The sequence below is a fragment of the Artemia franciscana genome, chromosome 5 (genome assembly GCF_032884065.1).
Source record: "Artemia franciscana chromosome 5, ASM3288406v1, whole genome shotgun sequence".
In the NCBI taxonomy this organism is placed as follows: Eukaryota; Metazoa; Arthropoda; class Branchiopoda; order Anostraca; family Artemiidae; genus Artemia; species Artemia franciscana.
This window is the reverse complement of record NC_088867.1, coordinates 59596566-59617829: the sequence shown is the minus strand read 5'-3', so window position 1 is coordinate 59617829 and position 21264 is coordinate 59596566. Positions and strand designations below refer to the sequence as shown.

Below are 21264 nucleotides of genomic sequence, written 5' to 3'. Positions count from 1 at the left end.
TTTCATCAAATTTAGTCTTCAAATCAAAAAACTTTTCTTTCTTGTCATCTTGTAACTTATGTAACTTTTTTGTAATCATCTTGTTTCTTGTAACTTTTCTTGTCATCAAAAGTTACGAGCCTCAGAAAATTTGCCTTATTTTGAAAAATAGGAGGAAACACCTCTAAAAGAATCTTAATGAAAATCACACCATCGCATTCAGCATATCAGAGAACCCTGATGTAAAAGTTTCAAGCTCCAAGGTCCTATCTACAGAAATGTGGAACTTCGTATTTTTTGCCAGAAGACCGATCACAGGTGCGTGTTTATTTCTTTTTTCTTTGTTTTTTTTTTACCCAGAGGTCATCGTGTCGACCGAGTGGTCCTAGAAGGTTGCAAGAGGGCTTGTTCTAACGGAAATGAAAAGTTCTAGTGCCCTTTTTAAGTGACCAAAAAAATTGGAGGGCACCTAGGCCACCTCCCACGCTCATTTTTTCCCAAAGTCAACGGATCAAAATTTTGAGATAGCCATTTTGTTCAGCATAGTTGAAAACCATAATAACTATGTCTTTTGGATGACTTACTCCCCCATAGTCTCCGGGGGAGCGGCTACAAATTACAAACTTTGACCAGTATTTAGATATAGTAATGGTTATTGGGAAGTGTACAGACGTTTTTCAGGGGGATTATTTTGGTTTGGGGGGGGTGTGAGGGGAGGGGGATATGTGGGAGGATTTTCCTTGGAGGAATATGTCATGGGGGAAGAGAAATTCAATGAAGGGGGCGCTGATTTTCTAGCATTATTATAAAAAAAAGGAAAAAAAAATATGAAAAAGTTTTTTCAACTGAAAGTAAGGAGCAACATTAAAACCTGAAACGAACAGAGATTATTACGCATATGGGGAGTTCATCTCCTCCTAAATACCTCGCTCTTTACGCTAAAGTAGTTTTTGTAATTTCAACTATTTATTCTACGACCTTTCTGATTCAGGGGTCATTCTTAAAGAGTTGGGCAAAATTTGAGCTCCAGTGTAAAGATTGAGGTATTAACGAGGGGACAAACCCCCTCATATACATAATAAAAATATAAAAGTTCGTTACGTAAGTTAATTCTTAATTTACGTATATATTTTACTAATAAAAACGTTCGTTAAAAATTAAAAGTTTTAGTTGCCTTTCCAAGTAACCGAAAATTGAAGGGCAACTAGGCCTCCTCCTCCACCCCTTTTGTCTCAAAATCGTCTGATCAAAACTAAAAAAATCCATTTAGCCAAAAAAGAACTAATATGCAAATTTCATTTTAATAGTTTATGTGCGGAGAGCCAAAATCAAACATGCATTAATTCAAAAACGTTCGGAAATCAAATCAAAAAACTAGTTTTTTTAACTGAAAGTAAGGAGCGACATTAAAACTTAAAACGAACGGAAATTACTCCGTGTATGGAAGGGGCTGTTCCCTTCTCAACGCCCCGCTCTTTACGCTAATGTTTTTTACTGTTTAATAAAGTAGAATTGAGAGAAAGAGTCAAACTTTAGCGTAAAGAGGGGGTGTTGAGAAGGGAACAGCCCCTTTCATACACGGAGTAATTTCTGTTCTTTTTAAGTTTTAATGTCGCTCCTTACTTTCAGTTAAAAAAAACTAGTTTTTTTTTATATTTAATTACATTAAAGAATAAATAAAACTCCTACACTGTGAATACACTACCAATTATAGTGAAGCGACAAAACTTTGGATAAACTAAGCTAGGAATGGGGAAAACTGCCCATGACTGCTGTTTTTTGCAGTCGGAGTTTGATGTTTCAAACATGAAAGAGACAAGCTGTTGCGCCCATTCACATAATGCTGTAATGTACGATGAGCTACTACTTCATACTCCAGCCAAGTCAAGAAAAGTCATTTTCTTTTATGAACTGTTTAGGCTACAATTGACTTTACTTCTGGTTATCTTATACATGAGGACAAAATATTTAGTGAAATCAGAAATAATGTACATACCTGTATGTGTACGCATATGCCTACTTAGCAATGAAGGTCGGTCAAAAGCTTTGCCACATACATGACATGGTAGAAGATTCTTCTGTCTTGTTGCAGGAGTTTCCTTACAGGGAGAGCAAAAGGAGGGAACTGGGGTTGTCTGGGATGTTACTGATCTTTCTGAAAGAGCAGAAGCACATCCATCTCTTATAGTAGATGTTACTGTAGGGGATCCTCCTCTTAGCACAGTTAGGTCCAATGGTGTTTCTGTAAATATAAGGTATAGTTTTGTGGGATTTTTGTTTGGCTGGTGAGCAGAAGGAGGGAACTGGAGTTTTTTGGGATGTTACTGATCTTTCTGAAAGAGCAGAAGAACATCCATCTCTTATAGTAGATGTTACAGTAAGGGATCCTCCTCCTAGAACAGTAAAGTCGAACGGTGTTTCTCTGAATGTAAGGTACAGTTGCTTTCTTGTCACTATATTAAACAGCAGCAGCAAAACTAATATCCACATTTCTTTCTGTTGTAAGGGCTGAAAGCTTGATTGGTTTTAAGCTTTATTAGTACCATATGAAACATAACTTTTTCAGTTTAGTCAGAAATAACGAAGATGCTTTAAACAGGCTGGGGTGGAGTATGTTTATTTTGCTTTTGTAGCTAAATGCTGCGGCAAATATGAAGAAGTGAAAGGGGCGTACTACTGAATTTTGCTCGGAATCTAGCTTCAACTAAGCCCATCACATGTATTTTTAGATTAGAAGTAAGAGCCATGATTGAATTAGACTCTGTGTCGAAACGGCAAGGACATTTTGACTTGTATTTTACTCTCTGTCGGCACGGCGGGCGTTCAATTTGTATAATGTTGATTTTTATCGTTTATTAGAGATAGAAAAAAATTCATCGTTTTCTTTGTTGACAAAGAAATGGGAACTTCAAAATTGATGGTGAACTGGTGTTTGTTTAAAAAATACGATGTTTTTTGTGTTCAAGAGTGGGTTGGAGCCAAGGCTGTATCCAGGGAGAGGGGGTAGGGGTTTGAGCTCCCTCCCAAAAAGCTTGCCCAACTCATAAAAAATGTAGAAAAAGTGAATATGAACACATTTTGTATGTGTCTTTTATAGCTTGTAAGGCCCCCCCCCTGAAAAAATCCTTTTACAAGGCCCCCAGAAAAAAATCCTGGATAAGGCCCTGGTTAGAGCATTAGAATAGAATAATTAACTGATTAAAATCTGACAGCTGGTCAAATAAGCATTAAAGAGTGTTAAATTGGTATATTTCGTGGCAGTGCGGAATTACTTCAGGGAAACACTATAAAATTACAAAAATGGCTTGAACAAATTCTAAAATGCTTACTTGTAACATTCCTTAGAGTGCTTCACTTTACTGGATTCATTCTGCAATAGCAGCTTATATTTGAACCTACGCCGAAAAAAGGGCCCCACCATGCTATTCTATTCGACATAAGAAGACACAAATTGAACATTAAAGAGCAAAATGTCTACATAATGTTGACTTTACAATTCTAACCCAAAGAAATGAAACGTTCTCTTCATATGTCTCATGACGAATATATACGATTTTTTATACGACAATATAATTTAACACAAATATTTTTTTTTTACATAAAAATTGAAAGTGATCAAATATCACATGAATCACAGGGTATTGTCAAACAGTTCGTGGTAACGAACTGTAGTAAGGAGTGACCTGGCTCAATAGTAAACGAAACTCTAAAAACGGAATTTTGATACTTATAGACACATCAAAAGAATCAGATTTTTATGCTGATTTTAAATATATAAGTTTCATTAACTTTAGTCATTAACTTTAGTGTGCCCTTTAACTAGAGATTAAATTTAAAAAAAAACAAGTTTTTTAACTGAAAGTAAGGAGCGACATTACAACTTAAAACGAACAGAAATTACTCCATGTATGAAAGAGGCTGTTCCCTCCTCAACGTCCCGCTCTTTACGCTAAATTTATTTTCTGTTTTATAGAGTAGAATTGAGAGAAAGAGTAAAACTTTAGCGTAAAGAGCGGGGCGTTGAGGAAGGAACAACCCCTTTCATACACGGAGTAATTTCTGTTCGTTGTAAGTTGTAATGTCGCTCCTTACTTTCAGTTAAAAAACTTGTTTTTTTTTAATTTAATCTCTAGTTAAAGGGCACACTTATACAATTGACAATTTGTTAACGGTTTCCTAATCCCGAAAATTTCAATGCATTTATTTGAATTCATAATTTATAGTTCATAAATTTGTTTCATTAACCTGTAAGATTTCTTTAGGGGTGGTGGACCTGGGGTTGGTTGACCTTCTTTTGTTTTGTTAAAGTAAATATAATTTTCACTTTTAATAGATTCCCATTTATACACCGATTGTCGGAGAGGAAAGGAACCCATGGTTTCATTATAAACATGTACTTTGGTGTTAAGTTATTACCATCAGCGCCTGTGAGTTTTGTTTATAATGTGAGTTGTTCTTATTTTTTTCATTGTCTTTAGTTGTCGTTTTTTTTATGTTTTAAAAGAAAAGAAACGTTTTTTTCTTCTTTTTTGTCGTTTGTAATTTTTTTTTCCGTTGACAAAGGCTCCCGGACGTGGGGCTGAAATATTCAGATTATTTTTATTTTTTAGCTAAAGTGTAGTTTTGTTTTTATATTTTATTTTTTGTTTACTGCTTTGTCGAAATTAAAACCCGCTTTCTCTTTGTTTAATTTTTCGTATTTGAATATCATAATAGAAATATCAATCAACGCAAGATTTATAACATTTTAAGTACCTTTGAATGTTTAATGTGTAATACTTTTCGTAAAAAAGAGAAAAAATAATAATATTGTAATGCTATAGTCCTTGAGTGTTTTGAGTTTCATCCTGGGCTGAAAATTTAATTAAACCTTAAAACCTTTTCGTTCAAGTCAGCGTTACGTCTCTTTAAAAAAAAAAAAAAAAAAAAAAAAAAAAAAAAAAAAAAAAAAAAAAAAAAACGGGGAAAATGAATAAATGCGTCTCTTCTTTCAAATGCAGCCATCTTTCTTTTATACAAGTTTTTACTGCCGGGTTTGTAGAGTCCCGTATCGCCTGATTTGAGTCCACTTTCAGTACATACGGTTTTTATACGATTTTGCTGCCTAAAAAGAGGTCTATAAAAAAAAAATAGGGCAGATAAAATAGAGCAAGATCAACTCAAAGACATGCAATTGTTAAATTAAAGAATACTGAACTGAAAGAAAAAGGCTCAGTTCAAAAATTGCATGTTGCAATTGAACCTGGATTGGAGCCATCCGGTTCTTAATTGTTCTTCACCCAATCTGATAGGTCTCTCTGGTTTTTTGCAAGGATCCAACTATAAAAATTAATTGACTCTCAATTATGCCACACCCGAATAACGAACGGAAAAGTCTTGAAGTTTTTCTTAATGCGTCCGTGCAAGTATTTTACAGAATCTAGTTTGCCTGAAAAGATAAGGTTTTTGTCCGGAATAAGGAACTGGTATAGCGCAAAAAAATATCCTAAGATATCCATGAGGTATAACCAGAGAGACATACTCTTCTTTTCGGATTATTTGGAAACTCTAAGGCTTATTCTCCAGATGATTCCAGGCGCTAAGTCAGCTGGAATTGAGCCACGGGCTGGAATTGAGCCACAGGACCCGTATTGTCAAGCAGAGGTACACATTGTCAGTACAGAATTTAATACGGCATAGAATGTAATAGCATATGGTAAGAGTCAATTTCTTAGCAAATTAATTTTCCTTTGATATTGTCCCAATGATGAAAATATGAATCCTTTTATGTCTACAACAATTCTGGGTCTATTTATTCTAAAATAGGAAAATGTGGATGAAAAAAAAGAGAAAAACAAGAGCTAAGAGCTAATACCGCACATGTGACGAGGTCGGAAGAGCCAAGAGCTCACATGGCATGAGCTCTAGCAAAATTCTAATAATCAATAGATTGATTTAAAAGGAAAATCAGAGGCTTAATGCCAGTTGGGATTAAAAATAAGAGCTCTGAGGCACAAGGTCCTTCTAAATATCAAAATTCATTAAGACCCGATCACCCACTCGAAAGTTAAAATACCTCATTTTTCCTAATTTTTCCTCTCCTTCCAACCCCCCAGATGGTCGAATCGGGGAAAACAACTCTATCAAGTCAATTTGTGTAGGTCCCTGACACGCCTACCAATTTTCATTGTCCTAGCACATCCAGAAGCACCAAACTCACCAAAGCACTGGACCCCCCTAACTCCCCCAAAGAGAGCGGATCCAGTCTGATTACGTCAATCACGCATATACGACATTTGCTTATTCTACCTGCCAAATTTCATCCCGATCTGTCCACTCTAAGCGTTTTCCAAGATTTCTGGTTTAACCCTCCAACTCCCCCAAATGTCACCAGATCTGTTCGGGATATAAAATAAGAGCTCTGAAACGTGAGTTCCTTCCAAATATCAAATTTCATTAAGATCTGGTAAGCCGTCCTTAAGTTAAAAATACCTCAATTTTTCTAATTTTTCCGAATTAACACCCCCCCCATCCCCCAAAGAGAACAGATCCGTTCCAATTATGTCAATGACGTATCTAGAACTTGTGCTTATTCTTCCCATCAAGTTTCATGCCGATCTCTCCACTCTAAGTGTTTTCCAAGATTTCCGGTTTCCAAGATTTCTGTTTCCCCCATCCAACCCCCCTATGTCCCTGGATCCTATTCGAATTAAAAATAGAGCATCTGAGACATAATCTTTCTATATGTCAAGTTTCATTAAGATCCGATCACCCATTCGTAAGATAAAGATACCTTAATTTTCGCATTTTCCAAGATTTCCGGTTCCCCCCCCAAACTTCCCGCAATGTCACTAGATCTGATCGAGATTGAAAACGAGAGGTCTGAAGCATAAGATCCTTCTAAATTTCAAATTTCATTAAGATCTGAATACCCGTTCGTAAGTTACAAATACCTCATTTTTTCTAATTTTTCCGAATTCCCCCCCCCCAACTCCCCCAAAGAGAGTGGATCCTATCCGGTTTTTTCAATCACGTGTTTTTGACTTATGCTTATTCTTCCCACCAAGTTTCATCCTAATCTTTCCACTCTAAGCCTTTTCCAAGATTTCCGGTCCCCCAACTCCCCCAATGACACTGGATCCGGTCCGGATTTAAAATAAGAGATCTGAGTTATGAGATCCTTCTAAATATGAAATTTCATTAAGATCCAATCACTCCTTCGTAAGTTAAAAACACCTCATTTTTCTAATTTTTCAGAATTAACCCTCCCCCCCCCAACTCCCTTAAAGAGAGCGGGTCTCTTCCGGTTATGTCAATCACGTATCTAGGACGTGCTTCGTGTTTCCACCAAGTTTCATCCACAATCCCTCCACTCTAAGCGTTTTCCAAGATTTTAGGTTTCCCCTCCAACTTCCCCCAGTGTCACCGGATCCGGTCGAGATCTAAAATAAGAGCTCTGAGACACGATATCCTTAAAATTTCATTAAGACCCGATCACCTGTTCGTAAGTTAAAAATACCTCATTCTTTCTAATTTTTCCAAATTAACCGTCCCCCCACTCTCCCCCCCCCCAAATGGTCAAATCGGGTAAACGATTACTTCTAATTTAATCTGGTCTGATCCCTGATACGCCTACCAAATTTCATTGTCCTAGCTTATCTGGAAGTGCCTAAACTAGCAGAACCGGGACCGACAGACAGACAGACAGAACGACAGAATTTGCGATCGCTATATGTCACTTGGTAAATACCAAGTGCCATAAAATGAGATGTAAAATAGGCTTTGTTATCCTTCCGGCTTTTCCAGAAGAGACATTAAATCCTCAGTCGATTCTAGCGATAAACGATTATAACCGTCAAATCATTTATCTGAAATTGTAATCCGCCTAAAATTTTTGCGCCTGGAGAAAGTGACTCTTATGCCCCCCTCCAAACCGCCTCTGACCCAGGAATAGAAAATGAGATTTCGAGGGGAGAAGACTTGAGGACCACCCTTTACATACCATCCTTTACATATATATCAGGTATCATTGATTCAGAAAGTCTCAATGATAAGGCTCCATTTTCACGCATTAACGAGGTTGAACAGGTACCTTAATACGCGATGTAACGTACCTGTTTTGACTATGGGGTCCGCAGACGTTGAAAGAGACTCTTTTCCAGGCAACTTGACTGATTCCTTTTTTAAAATGTTACGGACATCCGGACTGACAACAGAATGTGTCCTCAGCAGGCTTGTTTGTGTTACAAGTTTAGTTCCCGGCTGGATATCACAGACAATTTCATATACAACCATTCCTGAAAACATAGATAAAGATCTTGAAAAATTGGCATGGCACGCCAGAACATGGGATTTGTCTAGGCGAGGAGGCACAACTAACGCTAAATTTAGGAGATTCTACAGAAACATATGCCAATAGGAGACTTTAAAATCCTGTACACTCCCTCTTTTCCACGAGAGAAGATGATAGCTTTGTTTCCCTTTTTTACTGAAACACGTAAAACTACAAATATTACAGAAGTTGTTATCTCTTATGGAAGGTATATTATGCACTGCACTAATGGACAGGGATATGTACAGAGGGTTTTGGGGCATTAACACCCAGCTACACTATGATTTTCAAAACACATCCTATAGTTTTTGTTTAACTCTCTCATTTAATTGAATTTAGCAACTTCACATTCCACCTACAAAATATTTTCTACTTACATGTATGATGGGAATTGACTTCACATATGTATGTAACAAAGCAACATCGTAATTCATAACTTATGAGACTTACAGGCGCAAATTGATAAGAAGAGCCTTGATCCAATAAAAATCTTTACTGAATAAGATCTGAATAAACTCCTATTTATATAAAAACATGCAAATAGCTAAATATCATCAATCTAAGGGTTCCCATAATTTGAGTCCATGCTGCCCAAGCGGATTTGTCCCATTTTTAGAAATACATAATTAAGGGTGATAAAATAGTGAAATCCGGATATCGTCATCCCAGCGTTTTTCTGATAATTAAAGAATGACTGAGATGTATAATCATTCTGATTGAGAATTTGTCAGCAACTGAGACGCTGATTTGGCACCCTCTTCGCACCCCCTCACAAATATTTCTGGAGGAACATCGCCGTTTTTGTGTTCATAGATGTTGAATATACCAACATTTCAAAAATAAGTTTAAAACCACAGAAAAGTCTTTTGATTGGTTCATCGACAGACATTTAGAATACAATAAATGAGACTTTGATATTAAATAGTCAAATATCCCAGTTACCGATAGGGGTAAGAAGAAAGTATATAAGGCATTTAGGGAAAAACGGCAAAATTTATATTTTTCTTGAGAATCAAATAAAATAAACGAAAATGGACAGAGCCAATCATTAAAACTAGATTTCTTTTTTAGAAAGTGGAATGCAAAGCAAATTTTTTGGGGGGAAATCACATACCGCCTTCTGAGCTAACAAAGAAAAACCTCTGTAATTACTTTTTTATAGCCTATTGCTAGGGCATATCTAAAAGTTGATTCAAAGATCCCCAGTAGCAAGGATTTACCCAGGATTTTGTTCGTTTTTTTTTAGAGGAATACAAAAAAATTAAAAAAAAAATTATATGCAGTATTGTTACTTTTTTACAAGTCAGACAGAATTTTTTTTGGAGGGGGGTCAAACCCAAAGACCTCCCTGCCTTGCCCAGTTAGTTGTCAAACATTACCACTATTTTCGTTAAAGTCGCAGGTTTGTTACACCCAAAGGAAAGTACCCAAATCCATCTCCCAAAATAACTTATAATGGGTAATATAATGGTTAATTTTATAACTCAAAGGACATGCTTAAATTCCAGCAAGAAAATTCCTCTTGAAGGAAAATCCACCCAACAATGCATAGACACTAGCTTAGTACCGAAAGAGCCCTCGTGTTTTTAGCAAAGCACTTGTTCGTTTTGAACATAATAACCGGCTATATATGATCTGGATTTTTTATAATGTATACTCGACATGTCAATGACAACTCCAATCCCATGTATTTTTTACTCTGATTGCATCTAAGGGTTCCTTTTGGGTGTTCGTTCATTCAACCTAATTACAGTTTCTCATATGAGAGTAACAGGGCAGCGGGCCTTCAAAAGTATCTCTCAATTAACTAACCGTTTTAATTCTAACTAATTAAAATTTATTCATTGATTTCACTCATAAATAATTTGTAAATTAGAATATAATTGCTAAAATAAGATCAGTAGAATTCATAATACATGAGAAAGAGAACTAAGTTAAGCTGAAATACTGACTAAGGGACGAAATATTGGGTCACATCGTATGTACTGGAGGCATGAGGGCCTGGCAGCAGAACGAAGAGACATTAAGAGGCCCAAGAAGAAGGGTAAAAGATGTAAGAGGTTGCCTCCGAGACACTAGGTCATGCAATGTATTGTATTGGTGCCAGTTTTGTACTCAAAACAATTCAACAATTAGAGGAAAACACTCCCACTCCTAGGACCAATGCAGCGGGGTTAGTCCAGGTACACTCCTCCGAATGAAGCGCTATTAAGGGCTAAAATCAGTTTCTCCTTTTTATAACTTCTAACGTGGAAAAACTTTTCTTTTCTCTTTTTATAATCTTAGCCTCTCCATTTAAAACTTAGCCTCTCCCTTCTATAACTACAAAAGAGAAAAAGCTTCTCCTTTATCCTTTTTGTAATCTCAGACGCTCCTTTTAAAATTATCCTCTCTTTTTTATAACTTCTAACGTGGAAAGGTGTTAAAACGACTTCTAACGTGGGACTGAAGAAATTGAGCTAATAATCCACTTTCTAATGTTTTTTTTCCTGGTTAAATGGACTGTTTAGTATGAATAAAATTGCCTGAGAGTTTAATAATTTTATCCAAAATGTTTCATGTTTTTTTTATATAGTAAACCTGTTTTTAAGTGTTTTCTAGCTACCATTCCTATCTTTGAAATTTTATTTAAAATCGCTGGCCAAATCTGCCGGCTACTGCTCTAATTTATACTGGTGCCGACACAACTTGTGCTGCTCCATTGGTATTTGTATATCTCATCCCTGTATATAGTACAGCTTTCAACCATCTCGGGAGTACTTGCCCCTAAAACCACCTCCTGGATCCGCCCCTGAACATCCTTTGCCCCTAAAACCGTCCCCTGGATCCACCCCTGATCATCAAACTTGGCGGATATACGTGCCTTAGGGATTGTATAGTAAGGTACTGATTACCAGTTCTCCATGTAAATTATTGCTTTACTTATCAACTGCTTTGAATCTAAGCATCGTCCTTCAATAATCATCGTGTTCCTTTTCTAGCTACCATTCCTATCTTTAAAATTTTATTTAAAATCGCTGGCTACTGCTCTAATTTATACTGGCACCGACACAACTTAAGCTCGTATATTGTTATTTTGTATATCTCAGCCCTGTATAGAGTACAGCTTTCAACCATCTTTGGGGTACTTGCTCCTAAAACTACCCCTTGGATCCATCCATGAGCATCAAACTCGGCGGAGATACGTGACTTAGAGATTGTCTGTCTAGTAAGGTACATATTACCAGTTCTCCATAATAATTTTTTCTTTAACTTCTTAAATTTCTTTATTTTTTTTAATATTTAAAATCGCTGGTTACTGCTCTAACTTATACTGCCACCGACACAACTTAAGCTCTTACATGGGTATTTTGTATATCCCAGCCCTGTATATAGTACAGTTTTCAACCATCTCAGGGGTACTTGCCCCTAAAACCGCCCCTGTTCATCAAACTTGGCGGGTATACATGCCTTACGGATTGTGTAGTAAGGTACTGATTACCAGTCCGTTAATAACCATCGTGTTCCGTTCCATCATTTGAATAGAATATTCTGGATATCATACTCAGAAGCTGTGTGTTTTCTAATTTTTCATTATTATATTATTATTTTAATTATTTATTATTATTATTATTTTATTTTTCCCATTATCTATTATTATTTTCACCATTATCCTATTATTATTCCATGCAATTCACCTTTGACTGCTGAATAGGGGATTATGCTCCATAACAAGAATTTGCCTGTGAGCCAACATGTTCAGATACAAGAAAAACTCGCCCCATGCAGGTATTCTGTAGAGACTTCATCTACTTCCCTTTTCTTCCTCAAGATGTCCAGATTATTACGAAATTTTGTTATGATTACATGTGTTTTCATGTTACACATCAGTTTTAGCGGGGTTTCGACGCATTTGACCATAAAAAAAAAATCAAAAAAATCACAAGAGTCAAGTGTGCATGTTTTCACAACGACACTCTCGCCCTTGCTTCACCAGGTTAGACGTATTTGATGTACTAGACGTGTTTGATGTGCGATGTGTGATAGATGGTTTGATGTATGATATTGACCTGTTCTTTGTTAGGGAATTCCTTTTCCTTGGTTTATTGAGAATGAAATTTTATTTATGAGGTTAATATTCGCCAGTTTTCTGAAATGTTTAAAATTTTGCATTTACATCGGCTTGTTAGCTCAATGCATTTCGCTAAAAAATCTTGTAGAATATAGATATTAATAAAAAGAATTAAATTACAAAAAACACATGTGAATGTGACGCCATGTAAATGAAAATATTTTCCAAAATTAAGGCTCTAAAAGAATTTTCCCAAAGTTGTAGCCTATCTAAATCGTTTTTTTTCATACTGGAAAATGGTAGTATGCCACTTGTCATAAAAGGATATAGTATCGTTTTCGGGGAAAATCTATATACACCTGCATTTATTGCTCGTTCAATAATATAGATAATAATAACAACGCGAAGGTATTTTCTGGTAAATACTATAAAATGTGATATTAAAATTCGCCACAATAGAGTTTCTTTTATAATTATTCAGTTGACCCCATCTTGTAGCTCAATTAAAAAGTCAATGTCTCATTTCTGCTTTTTGCTTCTTTTAAAACCTGGAGCTCAATCAATTTAACTTGTGTAACCCAAAATTTTTGAATTGCAGTTTTATTTTAAGATTTGATTGCTACCGACAAAGGCTAGCACACAATGAAATCAAAAATTTCGATGTCCCTCGATAATGAGATAGGAAACCATAACATGTAATCGTCATGTTGGGTCATCATATCGATCGTAAAAGCGCAATTTACGAAATGTCAGACATTTTATGAGACTTTGTTGCCGTTGTTATCACAATTTTATGACAAGGAGGAGCTCTCGTCGGTTTATGGTATCGAAGCTTAATTCCTATTTTGTACCACTTATTGGTTATAAAATTTTTGGATGTAACAACTACCAAATTATAGGTAGTCTACTTTATAAACTTTTATTATTATTCGCTATGATTTTCATGATATGCTTGGTAATTACACCTCAGTAAAACTACAGGTAAACTCGTAATTTTTGTGGCCCAAATTACATATAAAAAATATCGTCTATTGACATAATTCAAACAGGGAGGATGAACACAGTCAGAGGCTCGGTATTCTTGCAACTAAACAGTGACACGGCTTCAAAGTTATTCGCATTATATTTATATTTACGGTATATACTTCTATTGATTTTGAATTAAAATCAAGTAGCTGTGGGCATCTAGGCTTTTTGTAGAAAAAACCAAGATAGAGAGTACAATTGAGTTAGAGGCAAATCTGGCATAAGCCCTTATTAGGATTGTATAATAATGACTTCAGTTCATTTGTTAATAGATAATAGAAGTATAGAAGTTTATACCGTAAGTATAATATGCTTCTAATAGAAGTATACTTCTATTAGTTAGGTTAATAAATATATAAACCGTCCTTCCTGAAGGAGGCCTTGGTCTTACAACTGATTCTTATGTAAATTATCTTGATTAAAGCTAATACATTCTTTTTTTAAATTAAAAGGATATCCTTCTCCCTGAAGTGGAACAAAATTTTTCCAATCTATCCTCAAATACACCAAAAACATTATCAAAAGATGCCGACCCTTTGTCACTGAAAATGACATCGGTATGGTAGTCGATTGTTTCTTACAAGTCTCTCTCTTGTCTCAAAAGTTCAAATACAGTTTTCCACCTGTTATTGACCACAATACTAAAGGTGTCAACCCCTCAAGTTTTTAAAATGGTGCGTCTTATAAGCAAATTCTTGTGCAAAATAACTATGTCACATACTTTTTTTAACCAAAATAATTCCTTAGTTGTGTTAATCTTAAAAATTAAAGTGTAAGAGCTGGGTCCGTCTCAAGTTTGTGCTATGCGCAATAGCAGTGCTGCTAGGGATAAGTAGATAGGAGGATGTTTAAGAGTTTATACTCTCCCCCCTTGGACTGCAACTTTGCATCAACATCTTCAACTGTCTTCAAAATTTTCCCCAGCTCCAAATTAGATCTTTAGTACAGTGTCTATACCCTTTTCACGAAGACTTTGGGAATAGAGGGTGGTCGTCTGTAAACTCTTATAAACCTGGCCCAAGGGTAAAAGATTAAATGAAACTGTGTTCTAAACAGGCTGTGATATATGGTATGTTAAATGGCGCATCTGATATATATATATATATATATATATATATATATATATATATATATATATATATATATATATATATATATATATATATATATATATATATATATATATATATATATATAAAGGTCCCACATCAATCTATTATCAGCTGACACGTTATAAATGACATAACCTATCGTTTGGAATTCGAAAAGAACCAAAATCCTAGTTACTATCCAAAGCCGTATCCAGGGCAAATTCCTGGATACCGCCCTCTTACTGTCTAATCTTCTTCAGAGTAACAAGGACATCAGAGTAGAAATATCCCCCCTTGTTTCATCTTAGGTCTATTCGTCAAAACAATAAACAAGAGCTAAGAGCTCATATGGCACTTGTGATGAGGCAAGAAGAGCTAAGAGCCAAGAGCTCATATGGTATGAGCTCTAACAAAATTCTAAGAATCAATAGGTTGATTTAAAAAGAAAATCAGAGGCTTAATGCTGGTCGGGATTTAAAATAAGAGCTCTGAGCCACAATGTCCTTCTAAATAGGAAGTTTCATGAAGATCCGACCACTCCTTCGTAAGTTAAAAACACGTCATTCTTTCTAATTTTTCAGAATTAACCCTCCCCGTCCCCCAATAGAGCGGTTCCAATTATGTCAGTCACGTATCTAAGACTTCTGCTTATTTTTCCCACCAAGTTTCATCCCGATCCCTCCACTCTAAGCGTTTTCCATGATTTTAGGTCCCTCCTACAAACTCCCCCCAATGTCACCAGATCCGGTCGGGATTTAAAATAAGAGCCTTGAGAAACGATATCTTTCCAAATGTCAAATTTCATTGAGATCCGATCACCCGTTCGTAATTTAAAAATACCTCATTTTTTTCTAATTTTTCAGAATTAACCCCACTCCTCCTAACTACCCCAAAGAGAGCGGATCCGTTCCGGTTATGTCAATCATGTATCTAGGACTTCTGCTTATTTTCCCCACCAAGTTTTTTCCCGATCCCTCCACTCTAAGTGCTTTCCAAGATTTTAGGTTTCCCCCTCCCAACCCCCCCCCCCCAATGTCACCAAATCCGGTCGGGATTTAAAACGAGAGCTCTGAGACACGATATCCTTCCAAAAATCAAAATTCTTCCGAATTAAAAGGATGGTCAAATCGGGAACGACTATTTCTAATTTAGTCCGGTCCGGTCCCTGATGCGCCTGCCAAATTTCATCGCCCTAGAATACCTGGAAGTGCCTAAAGTAGCAAAACCGGGACCGACAGACAGACCGACAGAATTTGCGATTGCTATATGTCATTTGGTTAATACCAAGTGCCATAAAAACCGTGAAGAAGAAAAAACAAGGATAAAAACCACCAGTGAAAAAAACGCAGATTACAATGCAAATATTTCGGTCAAGACCCCCGCTTGACCTTCCCTAATGCAGAATAATAAAAATGCCGACAATATTCCAAAGATAATAAAACAAAAAAGATAATATAACAAAACAAAAATTAAAATAAACACAAAAAATCTAAAATAGGAAAGACCTCTCGAAGTAACAGTGAAAGGGTTTGTCATGATTAGCCAGTGGGGTCCCAGAAATTGGGGCCAGTGGGGCCAGTGGGGTCCCATAAAAACTGAAACATGTTACAGCTTTTGAAAAGAAAAATAAATGAATAAAAACAATAAAAACTTGAAACTGAAACAATCTGTTGATTCCTGGGGACAACTGTACCTTCAATGGGAAGTTACATATTCTTAAGCTGTTTGGTGCCATTTGCTTTGTATTGTTTGTTTGCTGATTATTTTCGCTGGTTTATCACCCACGTTTCTTTGTTTTAAATTACAGCCTGTTGGTTTTTGAAGATAACAGTACCTTCAATGGGAAGTTACACATTCTTAAGCTGTTTGGTGCCATTTGTTTTGTTTGTTTGCTGATTTTTTGCTTTTTTTGGCTGATTTTTCACCCACGTTTCTTTGTTTTAAATCTGGAGCCTTCTACTCATTGACATTAAAAACTGAATGCTCGATTTTCTCTTTTTTGGATATATACGGTGGTTTAACTTTTCACTTAACCGATTCAAACAATTATATTTAATTTTCATTGTTTTCGGTATTTTTTAAGTCAAAATATTAAAATTCTATTTAGGCCTTAGATGCTTTAAATAGTCTATAACTTTTCATTGGATCCGTGGAAGCATTTCAAGGCCCCACAATAAAGGGTATTTTACTCTTTGTTGACAGTCTTTTTCCTACTTAGTTGCATTTCTCTGGTCCAAAAAAATTCTTCACTTCGGGAAACTTCGATTTATTCTTTAAAATTCCCGCTAACTCAAATCAAACAGTTTGTGGTAACGAACTGTAGTAAGGAGCGACCCGGCTCAATAGTAACCAAAACTAAAAAAAAAATTAAATTTTGATATCAATAGCTACATCAAAAGAATCGCATTTTAATGCTGATTTTAAATATATAAGTTTCATCAAGTTTAGTCTTACCCATCAAAAGTTACGAGCCTGAGAAAATTTGCCTTATTTAAGAAAATAGGGGGAAACACCCCTAAAGGTCGTAGAATCTTAACGAAAATGACACCATCAGATTCAGCGTATCAGAGAACCCTACTGTAGAAGTTTCAAGCTCCTATCTACAAAAATGTGGAATTTTGTATTTTTTGCCAGCAGACAAATCACGGGTTCGTGTTTATTAGTTTTTTGTTTTTTTTCCAGGGGTCATCGTATCGACCATGTGGTCCTAGAATGTCGCAAAAGGGCTCATTCTAACGGAAATGAAAAGTTCTAGTGCCCTTTTTAAGTGACCAAAAAAATTGGAGGGCATCTCGGCCCCCTCCCACGCTCATTTTTTCCCAAAGTCAACGGATCAAAATTTTGAGATAGCCATTTTGTTCAACATAGTCGAAAACCATAATAACTATGTCTTTGGGGATGACTTACTCCCCCACAATCCCTGGGGGAGGGGCTGCAAGTTACAAACTTTGATCAGTGTTTACATATAGTAATGGTTATTGGGAAGTGTACAGACGTTTTCAGGGGGATTTCATTTTGTTTGGGGGTGAGGCTGAGGGGAGGGGGCTATGTTGGAGGATCTTTACTTGGAGGAATCTGTCATGGGGGAAGAAAAATTCAATGAAAAGGGCGCAGGATTTTCTACCATTACTATAAGAAAACAATGAAAAATAAACATGAAAACGTTTTTTCAAATGAAAGAAAGGAGTAGCATTTAAACTTAAAACGAACAGAGATTATTACGCATATGAGGGGTTCTAAAAATACTTTAGCATAAAGAGCGAGGTATTTAGGAGGAGATATATACCTCGCTCTTTATACTAAAGTATTTTTAGTAATTTCAACTATTTATTCTACGGCCTTTCTGATTCAGGGGTCATTCTTAAAGAATTGGGACAAAACTTACGATTTGGTGTTAAGAGCGAGGTATTAACGAGGGTACAAACCCCCTCGTATACATAATAAAAATATAAGATTATGAAAGTTTGTTACGTAAGTTAATTCTCAAGTTACGTGTATTTTTTACTAATAAAAACGTTCGTTAAAAATTAAAAGTTCTAGTTGCCTTTTTAAGTAACCGAAAAATTGGAGGGCAACTAGGCCTCCTTCTCCACCCCTTATTTCTCAAAATCATCTAATCAAAACTAAGAGAAAGCCATTTAGCCAAAAAAAAATTAATATACAAATTCCATTTTAATAATTTATGTGCGGAGACCCAAAACCAAACATGCATTAATTCAAAAACGTTCAGAAATTAAATAAAAAAACTAATTTTTTTAGCTGAAAGTAAGGAGCGACATTAAAACTTGAAACGAACAGAAATTACTCCGTATATGAAATGGGTTGTCCCCTCCGCAATCCCTCGCTCTTTACGCTTAAGTTTGACTCTTTGCCACAATTCTACTTTTTAAAACAATTAAAAACTTTAACGTAGAGAGCGAGGGATTGCGGAGGGGACAACCCATTTCATATACCGAGTAATTTCTGTTCGTTTTAAGTTTTAATGTCGCTCCTTACTTTCAGCTAAAAAAAATTAGTTTTTTTTTATTTAATTTTGAAACAAGGATCGCAAAGTGTACATGCAAAAAATAATCCCATATATTGGTTTCTAAAAATAAATAAATGAAAAAAAGTAAAAAATAAAATATAAGAAAGAAAAAAATTACTAGAAATTACGTAAAAGAAAAAGGGAAGAGAAAGAATTGATCACATCAAGCTGTTTAAGCTATTTTTCCTGTTATTAATTTTGAAGATAGCTAATTTTTATGTTTTACTAATTACTACTTAGGAATAGGTTAGGACATGGGATGCAACAAAGTGAGACTTTTACCGTTTGTAAATTACTGAAAGACCGGAAACCCCAATTTTATACCCATTTTATTTCGCAATAGGGCTGCGTAATTAACGCAATAAACCAGATGTTTTGACAGTTTCGCGCAGGGAAGTCTTTCAGCTGAAATAAAGTCATAAAAATACATTGCAACAGCGATAATTACTGGATATAATTTCTTTGTATTAAACTTTGTGCGGCTTTTTGTGGTCTGGGCAGTGTAAAAACAAAGCTGTTATGAAAAAAGTGAGGTCGTGCTGGCCTAGCACTAAATATCTTTGGCAACAAGCAGTAGTGTATAGATTTATAGCTCTTTTTTAATCCAAACCAACCGAACCTAGTAAATTAACAGTTTATTCCTGTGGTTGGTCGCATAATTGTTGCAGGCATTAAATATGATTCTCTTGCGGGAAAGATCTAGACATATTTCTAAATTAAACATATATATATATATATATATATATATATATATATATATATATATATATATATATATATATATATATATATATATATATATATATATATATATATATATATATATATATATACATATACTAGCTGTTGGGGAGGCGCTTCGCGCCCCCCCCCCCAAGCCCCTCGCGTGCGTAAGTCGTTACGCGCCATATTAGTTACGCGCCATTGTAGTTGTGTCCCTGTGTCCCACCTGTGAATATAGATATATAAATATATATATATATATATATATATATATATATATATATATATATATATATATATATATATATATATATATATATATATATATATATATATATATATATATATTATATGTTTTTAACTACGTAAAACTTGCGAATATACAACATTCTTCGCTGTCCCATTATCTGTGCATATAAATAGATTGTCGGGTTTACCGACTCTTGAACATGCAATCTATAATTGCCCATGGGAAAAACAATCCGTATTCAGATCTATACCTCATTATTCTAATGATTGCCCTTGAGCTTTGTTGATGGTGATTGCTAATCGAACATTCTCTGTGTCCCCGTCGTCATTTGTATATCCCCTTGTGCCCCCCGGCGTCCCCGTTGTAGTTGTGTCCCTGTGTCCCGGTCGTCATTTATATTCCCTGTGTCCCGGTCGTCATTTGTGTCCCGGTGTCCCCGTCTGTAATCTCTCTTTGAGTGTCCCGGTCGTCATTTATATTCCCTGTGTCCCGGTGTCCCGGTCGTCATTTGTGTCCCGGTGTCCTAGTCTGTAATTTCTCTTTGAGTGTCCCGGTCGTTATTTATATTCCCTGTGTCCCGGTCGTCATTTGTGTCCCGGTGTCCCGGTCTGTAGTGTCCAATCGAATATTCCCTGTGTCCCCGTAGTCATATTATATATCGTCGTCATTTATTATATTTATATATTTATAAATTACGTGTCTCTTGAGTTTAGGAAGGAGTAAAATGAAGGACAAAGGGAGAAATGGTGCAAAAACAGGGTTTTAACATGTTTTCACCTTTTTATATTTACCTTTTTGAATGCCTGTGTCTAACTTTGTCTGTCTTATACCCTGGTCATATTATAGTCACATTTGTCGATGAAATCATAAATACACACAACTGTAGGGCCAATTATGTACACAGTTTTTAATCTCTCGAGTTGAACTTTGCTTAACTTTCGAACATAAGATATTTAATTAATAAATCAGAATCAAAAGTTAAGGCAAATTTTTTCGGAATTAGAGAAGATGCAGCTTTGTGCAGCCTTTTTCTGTCTGTAGCAGAAATCTGACAGAAAATAAGAAGGCATGGAACGAATAATGAGTAATTGGGAACATTTTGGTGTTGGTACAAGCTTTTCAAGCCAACTCCTTGCTATTTTAATTTTCGCCTCTGCAACACAAGTGTTACGCTAAAAGCAAAAAAAAAACATGTCATTCATAAAACATGGTTTTGATTGACAGATGTGACTATGTTGCAGCCCGAGCATAATGGTAAAATCTTTTCAAAGTCTTCAACCAGCGATTAGCAGGTATGATATAAATCAAAGTCATTGATACGGCTACGGCTGTATAAAGAAAACGTAGGCGTGGGCTTGACACTACGTTCACCAACTAGAAGGACCATGCTACAATAATAACTTGCTAAATTTTGTTTTTATTGGCAACGCCGGACTAGATGTTACAAAATATAAAATAAAGTTCAATTGGAAATTCCGTGCCCTCCTTTCAGCCTATCTTCCAGAACTAACAGCATTGGACTACCCTCTTATTCGATTGATTTCTTGAAAGTATTGTCAAATAAGGATAAAAATTTAGTTTAAAATATAGGAGGATTGGAGGGGCTGACCGTCCTCTCGTTTTAAGGATAGGCCAAAACATAACATACCCCCTCAGCCTTGTGTTCTGTATGTTCAAGTTTGAATTTTTGTTCAGTTTTTAATGCTCAAAATCAATACGAAAATCAAAACACGAATCAAATCAACATCAAAACACATAATCAATCCGATGAAAAGTTAGAGTTTATTTTTATCGTAATTTTCAAGG

The 21264-nt window shown here is 35.7% G+C and overlaps 1 protein-coding gene across 3 annotated transcripts in view; it reads right to left on the bottom strand.

Annotated features, from left to right (window-relative positions):
• LOC136027658 (zinc finger protein 675-like) overlaps positions 1-21264 on the bottom strand; it is a 152180-nt gene that overhangs the window by 63134 nt on the left and 67782 nt on the right. For all 3 annotated transcript variants that reach the window (XM_065705093.1, XM_065705092.1, XM_065705091.1), the window contains exons 3-4: positions 8073-8255; positions 1976-2221 (exon numbers count right to left, since the gene is read on the bottom strand). In XM_065705093.1, coding sequence (XP_065561165.1) covers positions 1976-2221; positions 8073-8255 — 429 coding nt within the window. The remainder of the gene's footprint in view (positions 1-1975; positions 2222-8072; positions 8256-21264) is intronic.